This window comes from Durio zibethinus, chromosome 1 (assembly GCF_047325235.1).
Source record: "Durio zibethinus cultivar Kanyao isolate XHJ-2024 chromosome 1, ASM4732523v1, whole genome shotgun sequence".
Classification (NCBI taxonomy): Eukaryota; Viridiplantae; Streptophyta; class Magnoliopsida; order Malvales; family Malvaceae; genus Durio; species Durio zibethinus.
In genome coordinates, this window is record NC_143162.1 from 10,924,950 (window position 1) to 10,938,592 (window position 13,643).

Consider the following 13,643-nt stretch of genomic DNA (forward strand, 5'->3'; position numbering starts at 1 on the left):
CAGACAACATTGGCGGCTAAATCTAATTGCAGGCAAATGGATTGGGTTGATCCAGCCCTCTTACCACAAATTTTTTTCCTCTGCATCGATCATTGCATGTTTTTCACCTGACCAGCAGTAATTCAATTTCAGTAAGTAGTACATGTAAAAGAAAAAGAAAATGAAATACTAGTTGTATTTGTATTTTCATTTAAATGAAATGGAAGGTGCAGCTAAAAATCTCGGTGGTGAATGAAACCAAAAGAAAGCAATACTCGTAGCGTTGTCAACTTTTGGTAAGTTGAGATAAAGCATATGTTGGCATTTATTCGTAGTTCAGCACAGCAGCCAGCCAGCCAGCTCAGCATATGCAACAAAGCAAATACGAGTACAACTACAAAATCAACTCTAGTAGCAATATTTTCAAGTTGAAGACACAAAGAATAAAAAACAAAAACGAGTTAAAAATGTTAAGAAAACAGGAAAATGTGGAGTTACAGCGCTAGTGGTAATATATAAAAAGTGTGGTTAGCTAATGGCTGCTGACGCCTGATATTTCTTCTCTTTTGATATACTACTCTATTTCTCACTGTTACCTTCCTGTTGCCTCTGGTTTGGCACAGTAAAATACAAAATTTGATCTGCAGATTTCTCTGGGAAATCGGTTTTCAAGGGGATTTCAACTTTTGGAATTCATTTGTTTGCATCAATCTTCACGTTTTGAGCTTCAAATCAAAGGTATTGAGCTCCATTCTCCATCATAGCTTTTTTTTTCTTTATTTTTTATTTTTTATTTTTTTATGAAACCCTCTTTTAGTTGATCATCAAAAGTGCACTGCCTCTGGGTTGTTTTCATTTTGGCTTACAATAAACTCTTCGCTTAGAGAATCAACTCTTTACCACAAGATTCCTTTTTTTTTTTTTTTTTTTGTTTGGATATTACTGCTTAAGGTTGTCTACATCTTTCACAAGCCTAATAACTGGGTTTCTTCTAGCTACAGGAAAGGAAAGTCATTTTCTATTGGAAAATTTTGGGCAATCAATTTGTTATCAATCACGAAGAAACAGAGATACTTTTGTGGGATATGAGTTCCGAGAAATAAACCAAAAAGAAGAGGTTCATATTCGCTTCTGAGCATGGAGAGAAAAGTTCATAATTTGTGGTTCTGAAATTCCCCAGGTTTTCAAGCAACACACTTTTTGTTTAGAGTTGTTGATAACTGCTTGAGATTCTGCATTTGATCATGGAAAAACAGCAGAGTTTTCATGGTGTAACGACTGAAAAACAGCCATCTATTCAAGGACTCATGGAGAAGCAACAAAGTTTTAAACAATCTACCACTGGAGGAGTGTTGGAAAAGCAACAGAGTTTTAGTGGTGTTACAACTGAGAAACAGCTGAGCAGTCGTGGAATGATAGAAAAACAGAAGAGTTTTCGGGGCTTTATGGAGAAGCAGAAGAGCTTTCGTGTAGTAATGGAGAGGCAGCTGAGCTTTATTGGCGGAGGTGAACGCAGGAAGAATAGGGAGTCTCCAGGAAAAAGGGGTGATTCGCCTCTTCATTTGGCAGCTAGAACGGGGAATTTGACTAGAGTTAGGGAGATTCTTCAGAAGTCTGATGGTCCTGAGGCCAAGGAATTTTTGGGCAAGCAAAACCTAGAAGGGGAAACTCCCCTTTATGTTGCAGCAGAGAATGGTCAAGCTGTCATCGTTGCAGTGATGTTGAAACGTATGGATCTTGAGACTGCATCTATCACTGCTCGGAATGGCTATGATCCATTCCATGTTGCAGCAAAGCAGGGTCATGTTGGTAAGAATTCACTCATCTTACATTTTCTATTGCATATTCCTCATTCCTTTAGAAGTAGTATTTTAAGTATGGGACCATCAATAAGTGTGACAGAAATCCTAAATTGTTCATATAATTGCAAATAAATTCTGTAGTTTTTTTTTTCTTTTGCAATTTCTTTAACTTTGTGAAGTTTATTGAGATACTAATCTACTAACCTTATTTGTGACATGAACTTGATTTCTATGATGCTATAGCTTGCTAATCACACTGATTGTAGTCCCGTCCAGTGGCTTGGTTCTTCTTTGTGAGTCCATTTTTCATTCAAAATTTTCAATTCTGGTAATTACTCGTGATGGTAGGATACCTGAAATATACTTCATTTTACATTCCATAACCATTCAAGCACAAGCAAATGATACGAGTGGTCTTGGGTTTCTGTTAGTTCATCTTAAGTGTGAGCTTTTATGACTCTCTTGTAGAATTTACTTGTTTATAATTCTGAAACTGCTTTTCCTATTAATTATTGTTTCTTATCAATTTAACTCCAAATATGATTGCTTTACCGCTTCTTATCATCCTTCAATTCTATTGATGAGGGACTTACTTTATCTTGCTGATCACTTGGCTTTTAACTCAGTTATTTGGTAAGAAGGATGAAAGTAACATGTTCTATATTCCCTTTCCAACTTGCAGCATCTTAAAATCATGTTCTCCTGCAAAAGTTGTTTTATGTTCTTATAATTCTCAACCTTACTTTCTCCAAGCAATCATTTCTTGCTAATCTCTTTCTGAAGTTGTTTTGACCAAAACATTCTTGCAGAAGTGCTAAAGGAACTTTTGGGGACCTTCCCCAACTCGGCCATGACTACAGATTTATCTTGTACAACCGCCCTACACACAGCTGCTGCACAAGGGCATATTGATGTAGTCAATCTTCTTCTAGAAACTGACTCAGACCTTGCTAAGATAGCAAGGAACAATGGTAAAACTGTCCTCCATTCAGCAGCAAGAATGGGGCACTTGGAAGTAGTGAAATCCTTGCTTAGCAAGGATCCAAGTGCTGGTTTTAGGATAGACAAAAAGGGCCAAACTGCACTACATATGGCTGTGAAAGGTCAAAATGAGGAGATAGTGCTGGAATTGTTGAAACCTGATCCCTCAGTTTTGCATGTGGAAGACAACAAAGGAAATACTGCGTTGCATATTGCAATAAAGAAGGGTCGTACTCAGGTGCCTTCTCATTCATTATCTTTTATTGAAAATAATTTTCAAAAGTTATCTATTTATAACTGCGATGGTTTAACATAAGCAACTGCTGGGTTTTTCAGTCCTAGTTTCAATAAAAAGTAGTCTAGGTCGTTGTCTGAATTTGTACCACAAAAATGTAAATCAGGTTTCGGCTCATGGAGATAGATATCTTGTTTGGTTTTTGTATTTTCATACCCTGCTTGGTAAACCTTTTCTGACTGATTGTGGAATCTTTTCCAGTTGGAATATGTAAGTAGTGTATTCCTATTCCAAAACATATGATATTCCACTGGTTGGTTATAAAGTTTGGATTCACTTGCTGTGCAGATTTTACGTTGTTTGTTATCAGTTGAAGGTGTAAACATCAATGCAACAAACAAGGCGGGAGAAAGCCCACTTGACATTGCAGAAAAAATGGGAACCCTGGAACTTGTGTCGATCTTAAAAGAAGCAGGAGCAACCAATTCTAAGGACCATGGAAAGCCCCCAAATACAGCAAAACAACTGAAGCAAACTGTCAGTGATATAAAACATGATGTCCAGTCTCAGCTCCAACAAACTCGCCAGACTGGTTTCAGGGTGCAAAAAATTGCAAAGAGGCTAAAGAAACTCCACATTAGTGGCCTAAACAATGCTATAAACTCTGCCACTGTTGTTGCTGTTCTCATTGCTACCGTTGCTTTTGCTGCCATCTTTACTGTCCCTGGACAGTATGTTGAGGATAAAAAAGGGGGGGTTTCACTTGGGCAAGCTTATATAGCTAACAAGGCAACATTTATTGTCTTCTTTGTCTTTGACAGCCTTGCTTTGTTCATCTCCTTGGCTGTTGTTGTTGTCCAGACATCAGTGGTCGTGATTGAACAAAAAGCAAAGAAGCAACTTGTCTTTGTAATTAACAAGCTTATGTGGCTGGCGTGCCTTTTCATTTCAGTCGCATTTATTTCGCTGACATATGTGGTCGTGGGAAAACATTCTAGATGGCTTGCTGTGTGTGCGACTGTAATTGGTGGCACAATCATGCTTACTACAATTGGCTCGATGTGTTATTTTGTCATTTTACATAGAATGGAGGAGTCAAAGTTGAGGAGTCTAAGGAAAGCTGAGAGTCGCTCCCGTTCTCTCTCTATGTCTATGGCTTCAGATCCTGAGATCCTGAATAGTGAATTTAAAAGGATGTATGCGCTTTAAGATGTGGAGGAATAGAACAAATATGGGTCAAACTCATGCCCCTGGTTCCTTCATCTATAATTTGAATTTGAAGGGACCATCTGCTGCTTCAGGTCTAGTTGTTATTATAATTATTATATATATGTACTTGAGGTGGAGTATTCCATATTCTAGTGAGCATGAAGAGATGGAATCAGTAGTTTGATTGATCAATTGAAGGAAGATGGTATTTGAACTGCCATTTTGTTTCTGGTGGCTGAAATGTTCTTTCACATGAAGGCTTTCTTTCCGGGGGCAGCTTGGCTTACGCTATGAGCTTGGATCTAGATCTAAATTTACTTCTTAAGCCTTTAGTAGATTTGGCTGAAGCTCAAGAATTGTAAACAGAGATCATGTATTCCTGAGCTTGGTTTCAAGTTAATAATATAATCCCCATTTTTCTCAAAATATGTTGTTTCCTGAAGATCATTTTGAGATGTTTTCTTGTTGGTGATGATCTCTTGCACCGGTGGTAGTTTTGTATTGGCATCAATATGGAGAATAGTGTGCGACAAAATAATGGCTTAAAGGCACGCGCCTTGCTCTAGGAATTGCTTTCATTTATACTTATTTGGTCTCACCGGTATTGGGAATGCAAAAGGAGTCGATCAAATTATCTAAAGAGATACAATGAAACCTTCATTGGAATTTACTCTACATTAGCGAAATTCTAACCGCTAAACACCTTTGAAGAAGATGAAATAATAGTCGTGGATTTTTTTTTTCCAGCAAAACAAACTTTAAGAGACTTTGTCTCTATTTTGAGAACGAGAGTGAGAGAATTCGGACACTTAATAAACTGTTTTATCATAGGTTCGAATATGTTCTAACCATCTCTATTTGTAGAGCATGAAACCAAGAGTTGTGTCCCTTAATTTGTGTTGGTTCATTCATAAATTATGTCATTTATGACAAAAACATCTCTCTAAAAAATCACATACACCCTTCTACAAGTGATAAATCACTCAATGAAAGATCATATTCATTTACAGATGATAAATCAATTAGTGAAAGATTATGTTCTAATTGAATAAAAATTGAGCGTTGATATTCGAAAGATACAACTTTTGAAATAGGGCAATCAATTCTTTCTATGGGGCAGTGGACTACTTTTTTGTTAAATCCAGTTCCAGAATGCTACAAACCACAGAGCAATCGACTCTTCCTTAGGACAGTCGACTTCCCTCATATTTCAGAATGTTTCTAACACAAGGGTAACTGATTCCTTAGAGTACTCGACTGCCTTGGTTAAATTTTGAAACCAAATACTTTTCCAGCATTAACAATCGATTAAGCAGTTGACTCCAGCTATAGCAGTCAATTGCTCTAAGGTAAGCAATCGATTGCTCTTATACAATTCTTTGAACAAAATTATATCGAAAATTTGGTACAAATTTCAAGTACATGACAATCGATTACTTTGGCATTGATAGTCGATTACCCCTAGGGTAAGACTTCTTCCTTTGATTCTTTTATATTTAGAATCAATTGAAACATGAAACTTTACCAAAGCTTAATTCTAACTTTTATTTAATTTGTTTTGATTAAGTATCACACTTAAATCAATCATCTTTTATTATTTTGAAAATATTTCTCACAAAATGTTAGAATTACATATGATCTTCATACTTAATCAGAAAAGAGACTATCCTAATGGCATTGTTCTGTGCCATACGTTGGGTTTATCAATGATCAGCTTGTTGTACCTGTACCTTTTTAATGTTGTAACTATCTTATTACACCTTATGTTACAGATAAAGCAGCAGGAAACAATGTCATAGAGCAATGGAAAATAAAATATTAATTTGTTTTTAACCGTCTAAAGCATTGACCAACAAAACAGTGCGATATTTGGCTGAGTGTACTCTATGCTAAAATTGATGTTAAAGAACGCATCATCAGCAACTGCTGCAAGAAAAGAAATGCTATTAAATGTGGTGTGCACCGAATTAAGTGTTCAATGTAGAATTTACCTACACCATTTCTCAACTGTTCAATGTAGAATTTATGTGATTCGAGTAAAAACTATCTGAATGAAAATAGTTACGTTACAATCTATTTTGATATTTGATATTTGATTTAGATGTGTAGGGTGGAATAGTGGAAAGCGAAAGCAAAAACAGACAGAACAAAAGTTAAAAATAACTTAAAACATAACACAAATTGAAGACACAGTAAGCTAAAAATTCACTTAGGTATTTTAACAAACAATGAGCAGGTATTGAACGCGTTTAGTACATAAAAATAGGGCTTTTGGTGCTCGGTAAAGACTCTTTGCAGCACTTACACAATAGTTACAAAGTGTTTTTCACACTATTCTCAAAGCACAATGTTACAAATGCTGCACACATTTCTGACTAAGCTAAAAAACATATAAATTCAACTTGGTACAAAACTAGTCACACTTAGCAACCTATTTGCTAGCAACGTAAACTCATACCAACTCAAGCTACAGCTGTCAATAATGGAAACCAAGTGGCACCATACCATGAGAGCCGATGATGACTCTTAACAAGATGAAGTTTTTTGCTTTGGTGCGGGATTTATGGCTGAGACATAGAGAAAAAATGAAAGTATAAGAAGAGGGAAAAAAGGCAAGTTTGTTTTGTAGTTTAATTTTGTTAGAAAACTTTAAAAATAAGATACCCTTTTTCTCATAAGAAATTCTTTTGAAATAAAATTCACATCATTGTAATAGTACAACCAAATCTAAAATTTTTTCAGAACTACTAAAATACCCAAGTATCATTACATTTCCATTAAGACTTTCAGGAACTTATATTATCTCAATCCCAAAATAATTTTTTCACTTTGATCTTTTAGTTTTCTCACTTAATTATCTGTGAAGAAAAAATAAAAGAGAGTACCGCATTTTAATAAATATAATCTTACATATCTTATCAAATTAAATATCATTTTTAATGTACAATAATATCGTATAACTCATTCAAACTCAAATCATTATATTATAACATTAAAGAAATTATTAAAAGTTCATTACCATACCTATACATATAATTTTATAAATCATTGACAACAGATACCATCCTTCAAGTCAAGTCATAAATCAACATTTAGAAATCATAAAGTATCATCATACATCATTTCACCATCTTTATCATTAGTTCATTTTTAGTTAGGATATCGATTATAAGCGGGGACAAGGGCTGCATTAACAATAAATGATCAATACTAACTATTATAATCAGTTAATATAATCGTATATTAACTAATATAATCCAAGAACGTATGATTATTACTAACTTATATAATATTATAATCCGATAATGGGATCATTCATTAACTATTATAACTTGTTAGGAGAGTTGTGTGCTTATAATCGATTAGTAGAAGGGTGCTCTAATTATCATAACCCAATAGTAGGGTTATTACTAACTAGTATTACCCCTTAGCAAGAAGGTATAACTAGTTTTAGTGCTGATTATTCCAGTTTCAGGATCAGTTCATAGCTTTGATAAAACCACTCTTTAAATTCTTATCAACGAATCAATATTTCATTCATTAGCTCAAATTCATCATTTAAATAGCAAAACATAAAATAATTAAATTTTTTACTCTATTTTCATATAAAAAATAAAATGTTCATTTATTATAAAAAAACAAACTTACTATACATAGATTTAAAACAAGTCAAGTTAATAAGATTCTACCAACGTCTTTTCATTCTAAAAACTCAGTTCTTTTTCAAAATAATCCAAATTCTATTCAAAATCAAACGGACAAATCAAAAATCAATCATAATGTCATTTACATCATAAAATCACCCAAATTAGCCCAAAATCCTTTAACAATAAATTTGCCAACTTGTGGAAGACTTGGTAAATCGACCATTTCTTAAGCCAAAAAACTCGAAATCATGATTTGTTTGATGTTTTAGAAACTAATCTTAATGGATTTTTCATCAATATAAAATTCAACTCGTAATTTACCATAAAAAAATGTTATTGAATTCTCGAAATTTCCCCTAATACTACTGTCAGCAGCTTGGGCGATAATACTAATATCTTAGAAAACTCAAATTTCAATTCTGTAACTAGCTTTATATATATATAGAGATACATACTAAATACGTTTAAAGTAATCTTTTTCGTTTAAAATTCACGTTAACACGTGCCCAAGCTTAACTGCTTGACACCTATACTTTAAAAATCCTCTTGAGTTTTTGAGATTTGCTTAGGGCAAATAATCAATCATATCATACTAGTGTGTAGCCTGCGTTACGTGCTGGGACTGCAACTAAATTTCAAACTATTTAAATAAAAAGTCAATTTATGTAATGTAAATATTTTTTAAATTTTCATATTTTTTAACCATTATTTTTAATAAATTCAAACAATGAGATTAAACTATTAGCTTTTATTTTTATTTGATTTTTTTTATATTTTTTGGATCTATTAAAATAAAAAATTAAAAAAATATGAATTTTTTTTTTATTTCACATTGTGTAAATTGATCCTTTCTCTTTAAAAAAACTATTAATATAAAGTTTAAATATGTGTATTAACAACATGCTGGATATATTTTTAAGCATGAAAAAAAATGCTATAGATATGTTTGTTTATCTGATAGGTATGTGAGAGAAATATTAAAAAATAAAATATGAACAGAAAATTCTTCTTTCCAAGTCTCATATGTGAAACCTCTTCAATCACATCAAGTAACGAATCTAATATCAACTGTTGGAAAGCTAAACTCGGATAACTACTTTACCAATGACTTGGACAAAATGAATGAAGGGGGAAATTTTTTTCACTACTTTGAATTGGATGGCCTCGTTGATAATTAAAAAAAGGTTCAACAGAGTAGGTATCTCTTAAGTTCAATCCTCAAGTTGAGCTAACAGCTAGTAGTAGCCAATTGTCTTTTGTGCATAGCATTAAAATTGGGTAAAAATATCATCGATGAATGAAGGAATTAAGTATTTGGATTTACTTGCATTTTGGGGTTAAATCACTTATTGGTCTTGGAAATTGTCTCACATCCCAATGCAAAACAACTACATAGCAGATTGGTTGGCGAATGGAAATGTAGCAAAAAAGCAGAACTCAAAATCCACCATCAGATTCTTACAGATTTGAAGACCCTTATTAGCAGACGTTGCTGGAATTAGTAGGACTCCCCTACAGACTCAGCAAATCCAACCGAATCTTTTTTTCTTGGAAAACTCATCGCAAACACCTCAATTTTATTCAAAATCACTCAATTTAACCACTGAACTTTGAATATATTGTAGTCGAAATTAAATATATACTTGATTCTTAAATTTTATATTTTTTATTACATTAATATCTAAAAAATTTTATAACTATATTGGTATCAAACTTTCAAATCTATTATCACATTGATACATGAGGTTAACACTTTTAATAAACTTCACTAACGTGAGATCAACATTCAATAAAATACTAATATATATAAAATAAATCTAATTAATATTACGTTATTAATATCATGTCAACATAAAAATAAAATATATTAAAAATTTTCTCAAAAATTATTAAATTTTTTTTTTATTTTTACAAAATTCTAAAAATTTTGAAAACTTCAAAAAAATGTTCAAAACTTAAAAAAATTCATAACAATTCTAAAAAATTCTAAATTTTTTTTAAAAGTTTGAAAAAGAATTCTAAAATTATTTTTCAAAATTTTAAAATTTATAAATAAATTTATTATTTTAAAAATTATAAAAAAATACTACATTTTTTTATATTTTAAATTTTTTTTTCAAAATTGTTTAAAATTTCACAAAAAATTTAAAAATTCTAAAAAATTCAAAGCAACTCTAAATGATTCTAAAAATTTTTGAAAATTTATAAAACATGTTATAAATTTTTTTTTTAAATTTCTAAAAAAAATTAAAAATATGAAATATTTTTCTAAATTATAAAAATTATCGTCATTTGAAAATTTTTAAAAATTTTGAAAGTTTTTTAAAAATTCAACAATTAAAGTTTCTTAAAGTTTAAAAAGCTTACAAAACCTTAAAAAAATTGAAAATAACAAAAGACCTAAAAACTTTTTAAAATTTTTGAAAAATTAAATAATTTCAAAATTTTGAAACATTCTTTAGAATTAGAAAATCTAAAAAATATAAATAAACTTAAAATTTTAATAACAATCCAAAAAACCTTTAAAAAAATTAAAAATTCAAAAAGTTTATAACAATTTGAAATTGTAAGACTAAAAAATAGGAAAAAATTTCAAAATTTTTTCTAAAATTTTTTAAAATTTAATTTAGTTTTTTAAATATTTTAAAGTTATTTTACTTGTTATTTTTTTTTTAATTTTGAATTTAGTTTTTTTAAGTTTTTGTTAATTTTTTCGAATTTTAACAAAATTTTAAATTTTATTAAAATCATAAATTTTGGTTTTTTTATTCTTCTAAAATTTTTGGATTTTTTTTTTTAATTTTGTAAATTTTTTTAATTTTTCATGTTTCCTTAATTATTTTTGAATTTTTTAAAATATTCTACAATTTTTACAATTTTTTAAATTTTAGAAAAATTTGAAATTAGTTTAGAATTTTTTAAAAATTGTTACATTTAAAAAAAATTTCATACTTTTTTAGAATTGTTTATAATTTTTTAAAATTTTTTAAGCTTTTTTATATTTTTTATAAGTTTTAAAAATTTGTTAGAATTTTTTTGTGAATTTTTTCTAAAATTTTCTTTTAATGATGATGTGTCATTGATTATTTGGCACTAACTTGAATTTTTTGACACATGTCAACATTTTATTGAAGGCTCATACTACGTCAACAAAGTTATCAATCAGTATTAGTCCGAAATGCTAACGTGATAACAGATTTGAAAGTTTAGGTACCAGTATGGTTATAAAATTCTATAGGTATCAATTTGACAAAAAAAATATAAAGTTTAGGGGCCAAATATGTTTTTAACCTTTTAAAACTTGAATCAAGGATTTTTTTTTTTATATATCTTTTAGTTCATTTTTATTATTTTTGAAAAATCAAAAAATTGAGGGAAAAAAATCTAAATTGAATTGTTTCTAGAGATATTTTTGCTAGATTAGATTTCTTGGAGGTAAAAATTCAATAAGATAACACCAAAATCTTTTTGAATAGTAACTTTATTTTAATCTGTTGATAGGACATCATTGCCTATTTAAATTGAACAACACAACAGCCACAAAGGAAAGAAAAAAGGACAGACTTCAAAGTTTCATATTAAGTTTTACAAACATAATTCATTGAGAATAAGCAATCAAGAAGAGATATAAAAATGAAGCAACCTGTGGCCAATAATATAAAGAAACCCAGTTTTTAGTGAACACAATTAACAAAGAAGAAAAAGCACATTTAGGCACTAAGTAGTAAAAAAGCAAGAAAAAATAAAATCTAAACAATTTTAACAAAAGTGGGGACAAATATAGATGTATAAAGAAGGGCATTGATCGTAATGACTTTTTGGATTCAAGTTTAGTTTCTTGAGGTTTTAATCTAGGTTTATAGGTCATGCAAGAATTGGCCAACAATTTAGCAACAAGTTCTAAAAACCATCACATAATAGACAATCAACACCCATCACTAGCAACTCAATCGAACAAACAAGAAAGTGTTGAATTTTCAACACGAGATCATCAACAACAATCACAAAAATCATAGAGAGAAATTTCAAAGAGTGATTATAAAAGAGGATGATAATGAAAAAAGTAAGGAAAACAATGAGAAATTCTAATAGTAAGAGCATCCGATTCTAGGTAGGTTTTTTCCTTTAAGTTTGATTTTAAATTAGGAGTGTTGTTCATGTTAATTCTAGGAAAGCAAGTTAGATTATAAGATTTAGGAGTTCAAAAGGGATTTGGAATAGTTTTCTTTTTTCTAGAAATTTTTTAAAAATTTTGCAATTTTCAATGACCTTTTTCGATGACTTTGAAAATTCTAACCACTTTTTCGATGAACTTTGAACATTTTAATGGCTGTTTGGTTTTCTCAGGCATAGAATTTAGGGATTTGATAGAAATATGGGAATTGTTGGTTTTTCGATGACCAAAGATCTTGAAGATAGAAAGAAGGGAAATAATTCTTGTAGGAAGAGAGAGAAGAAAAAATGAAAAATGAAGGAAATGGAAAATCTCAACCTTTTATATTGGCTAAAACAATGCTATTTAGAAAAAGGGAACCTACGTACCAACTCGTATATTGACTCAATCCAATCACAATTAACCCATGATCTGTTACATTGATCTGCTATTAAGTCATTAAGTCGAGTCAAACTATCAAGCCTCAAAGCCACAAAACCAGTTTCAAGTTGAGTCGAAATTCCTTTAGTTTTTTTTTATCTTTTTATCTTTTATTTATTTGAATATTAAAAGAAAATTTTAAAGAAAAATAAAACCTTACGAACATATTGAAAGATTTTGCAATTTAAAAATAGATTTTAGAAAATAAAAATAAAACATTATCAACATATTGAAAGTTTTGTAATTTTCAAAACAATTTTTAAAATTAAAAAGAAAACCTTACCAACATATTCGAGAGTTTTTAAATTTAAAAAATGATTTTTTGGGAAAATAAATTGTATTTGAAAAAAATAAAACCATACAACATATTAGAAGGTTTTATAATTTTAAAAATCTTAGATAGGATTTTATCAACATATTGAAAAATTTTATTTGGTTTAAAAAACTGTGAAAAAAATCATTTTTATAAATCCTACCAATATATTAAAAATATTTTTGAATGTAAAAAAAATTATCAATAGACTGAAAGATTTTGATAAATGAATAATTAAATAATGATAGTTATTTATTTGTGCATTTATATAAAAAATTAGTTTTGAATCTCCCAATGATATAATTATTAAAGCGCTACAAATAGCAACTTCTATGTAAATTATTAGGTGAAAAATTCTTTTTAAATTTTACCAACATATAGGAGAATTTAGAAAAGATTTTCAACATCAAAGTTCTTGTAAAAATTTCCTTTGCTATGAATGAAGTTTTTGAAAACATTAATGAATCTAACAACGGAGTCTATTCAAACATGACAAATAATCTCTTTGGGTACTTTTGAGATAATAAAATATTTTAAAATTATTACCAACATAGTAAAATAATTTAAAAATAATTTTTGATAATTAATTACTTGGTAAGATTTTTTAAGCTTTTGGATAATATGAAATCAATTGGTGTCATTCTTTGGATAGGAGTTGTAGGGTTGTTATTATTTTCCCTGCATATAACCATACTTTTAAATCTAATTTTGATCTAATAAACTAGAATCTACTCTTTTGAGGAACATGAATCAAGTTTAGAATCTTTATTTAAAAGGAGACAAATTCAGTTACGTAACTAATCTCATTTAAATAAAAATTATTAGTGGCTAGTCCTAAAGTTTTTGGATTTATACATTTTGCATTAACTTGACTTTCTTTCTT

General features: G+C 29.8%; 1 protein-coding gene across 2 annotated transcripts; it reads left to right on the plus strand.

The window, feature by feature from the left end:
* Positions 1 to 523: 523 nt before the first annotated feature.
* LOC111312118 (Ankyrin repeat family protein) lies at positions 524 to 4,632 on the plus strand. 2 transcript variants are annotated; one of them, XM_022912135.2, is made up of 4 exons: positions 524 to 717; positions 975 to 1,788; positions 2,591 to 3,000; positions 3,346 to 4,632. In XM_022912135.2, the coding sequence occupies exons 2-4, from the start codon at positions 1,224 to 1,226 to the stop codon at positions 4,204 to 4,206; spliced, it is 1,836 nt and encodes a 611-aa protein (XP_022767870.2). In that variant the 5' UTR covers positions 524 to 717; positions 975 to 1,223; the 3' UTR covers positions 4,207 to 4,632. The 2 variants fall into 2 exon arrangements, with proteins under 2 accessions (XP_022767870.2, XP_022767868.2); XM_022912133.2 differs by having other exon boundaries at positions 981 to 1,788.
* The last annotated feature ends 9,011 nt before the right edge of the window (positions 4,633 to 13,643 follow it).

Excerpts from the sequence above, each read along its gene's own strand:
- LOC111312118 (XM_022912135.2), top strand. The coding sequence starts at position 1,224 with ATGGAAAAACAGCAGAGTTTTCATGGTGTAACGACTGAAAAACAGCCA. Across the intron at positions 1,789-2,590 it reads AGCAAAGCAGGGTCATGTTG|AAGTGCTAAAGGAACTTTTG; the intron begins GTAAGAATTCAC and ends ACATTCTTGCAG. Across the intron at positions 3,001-3,345 it reads TAAAGAAGGGTCGTACTCAG|ATTTTACGTTGTTTGTTATC; the intron begins GTGCCTTCTCAT and ends CTTGCTGTGCAG.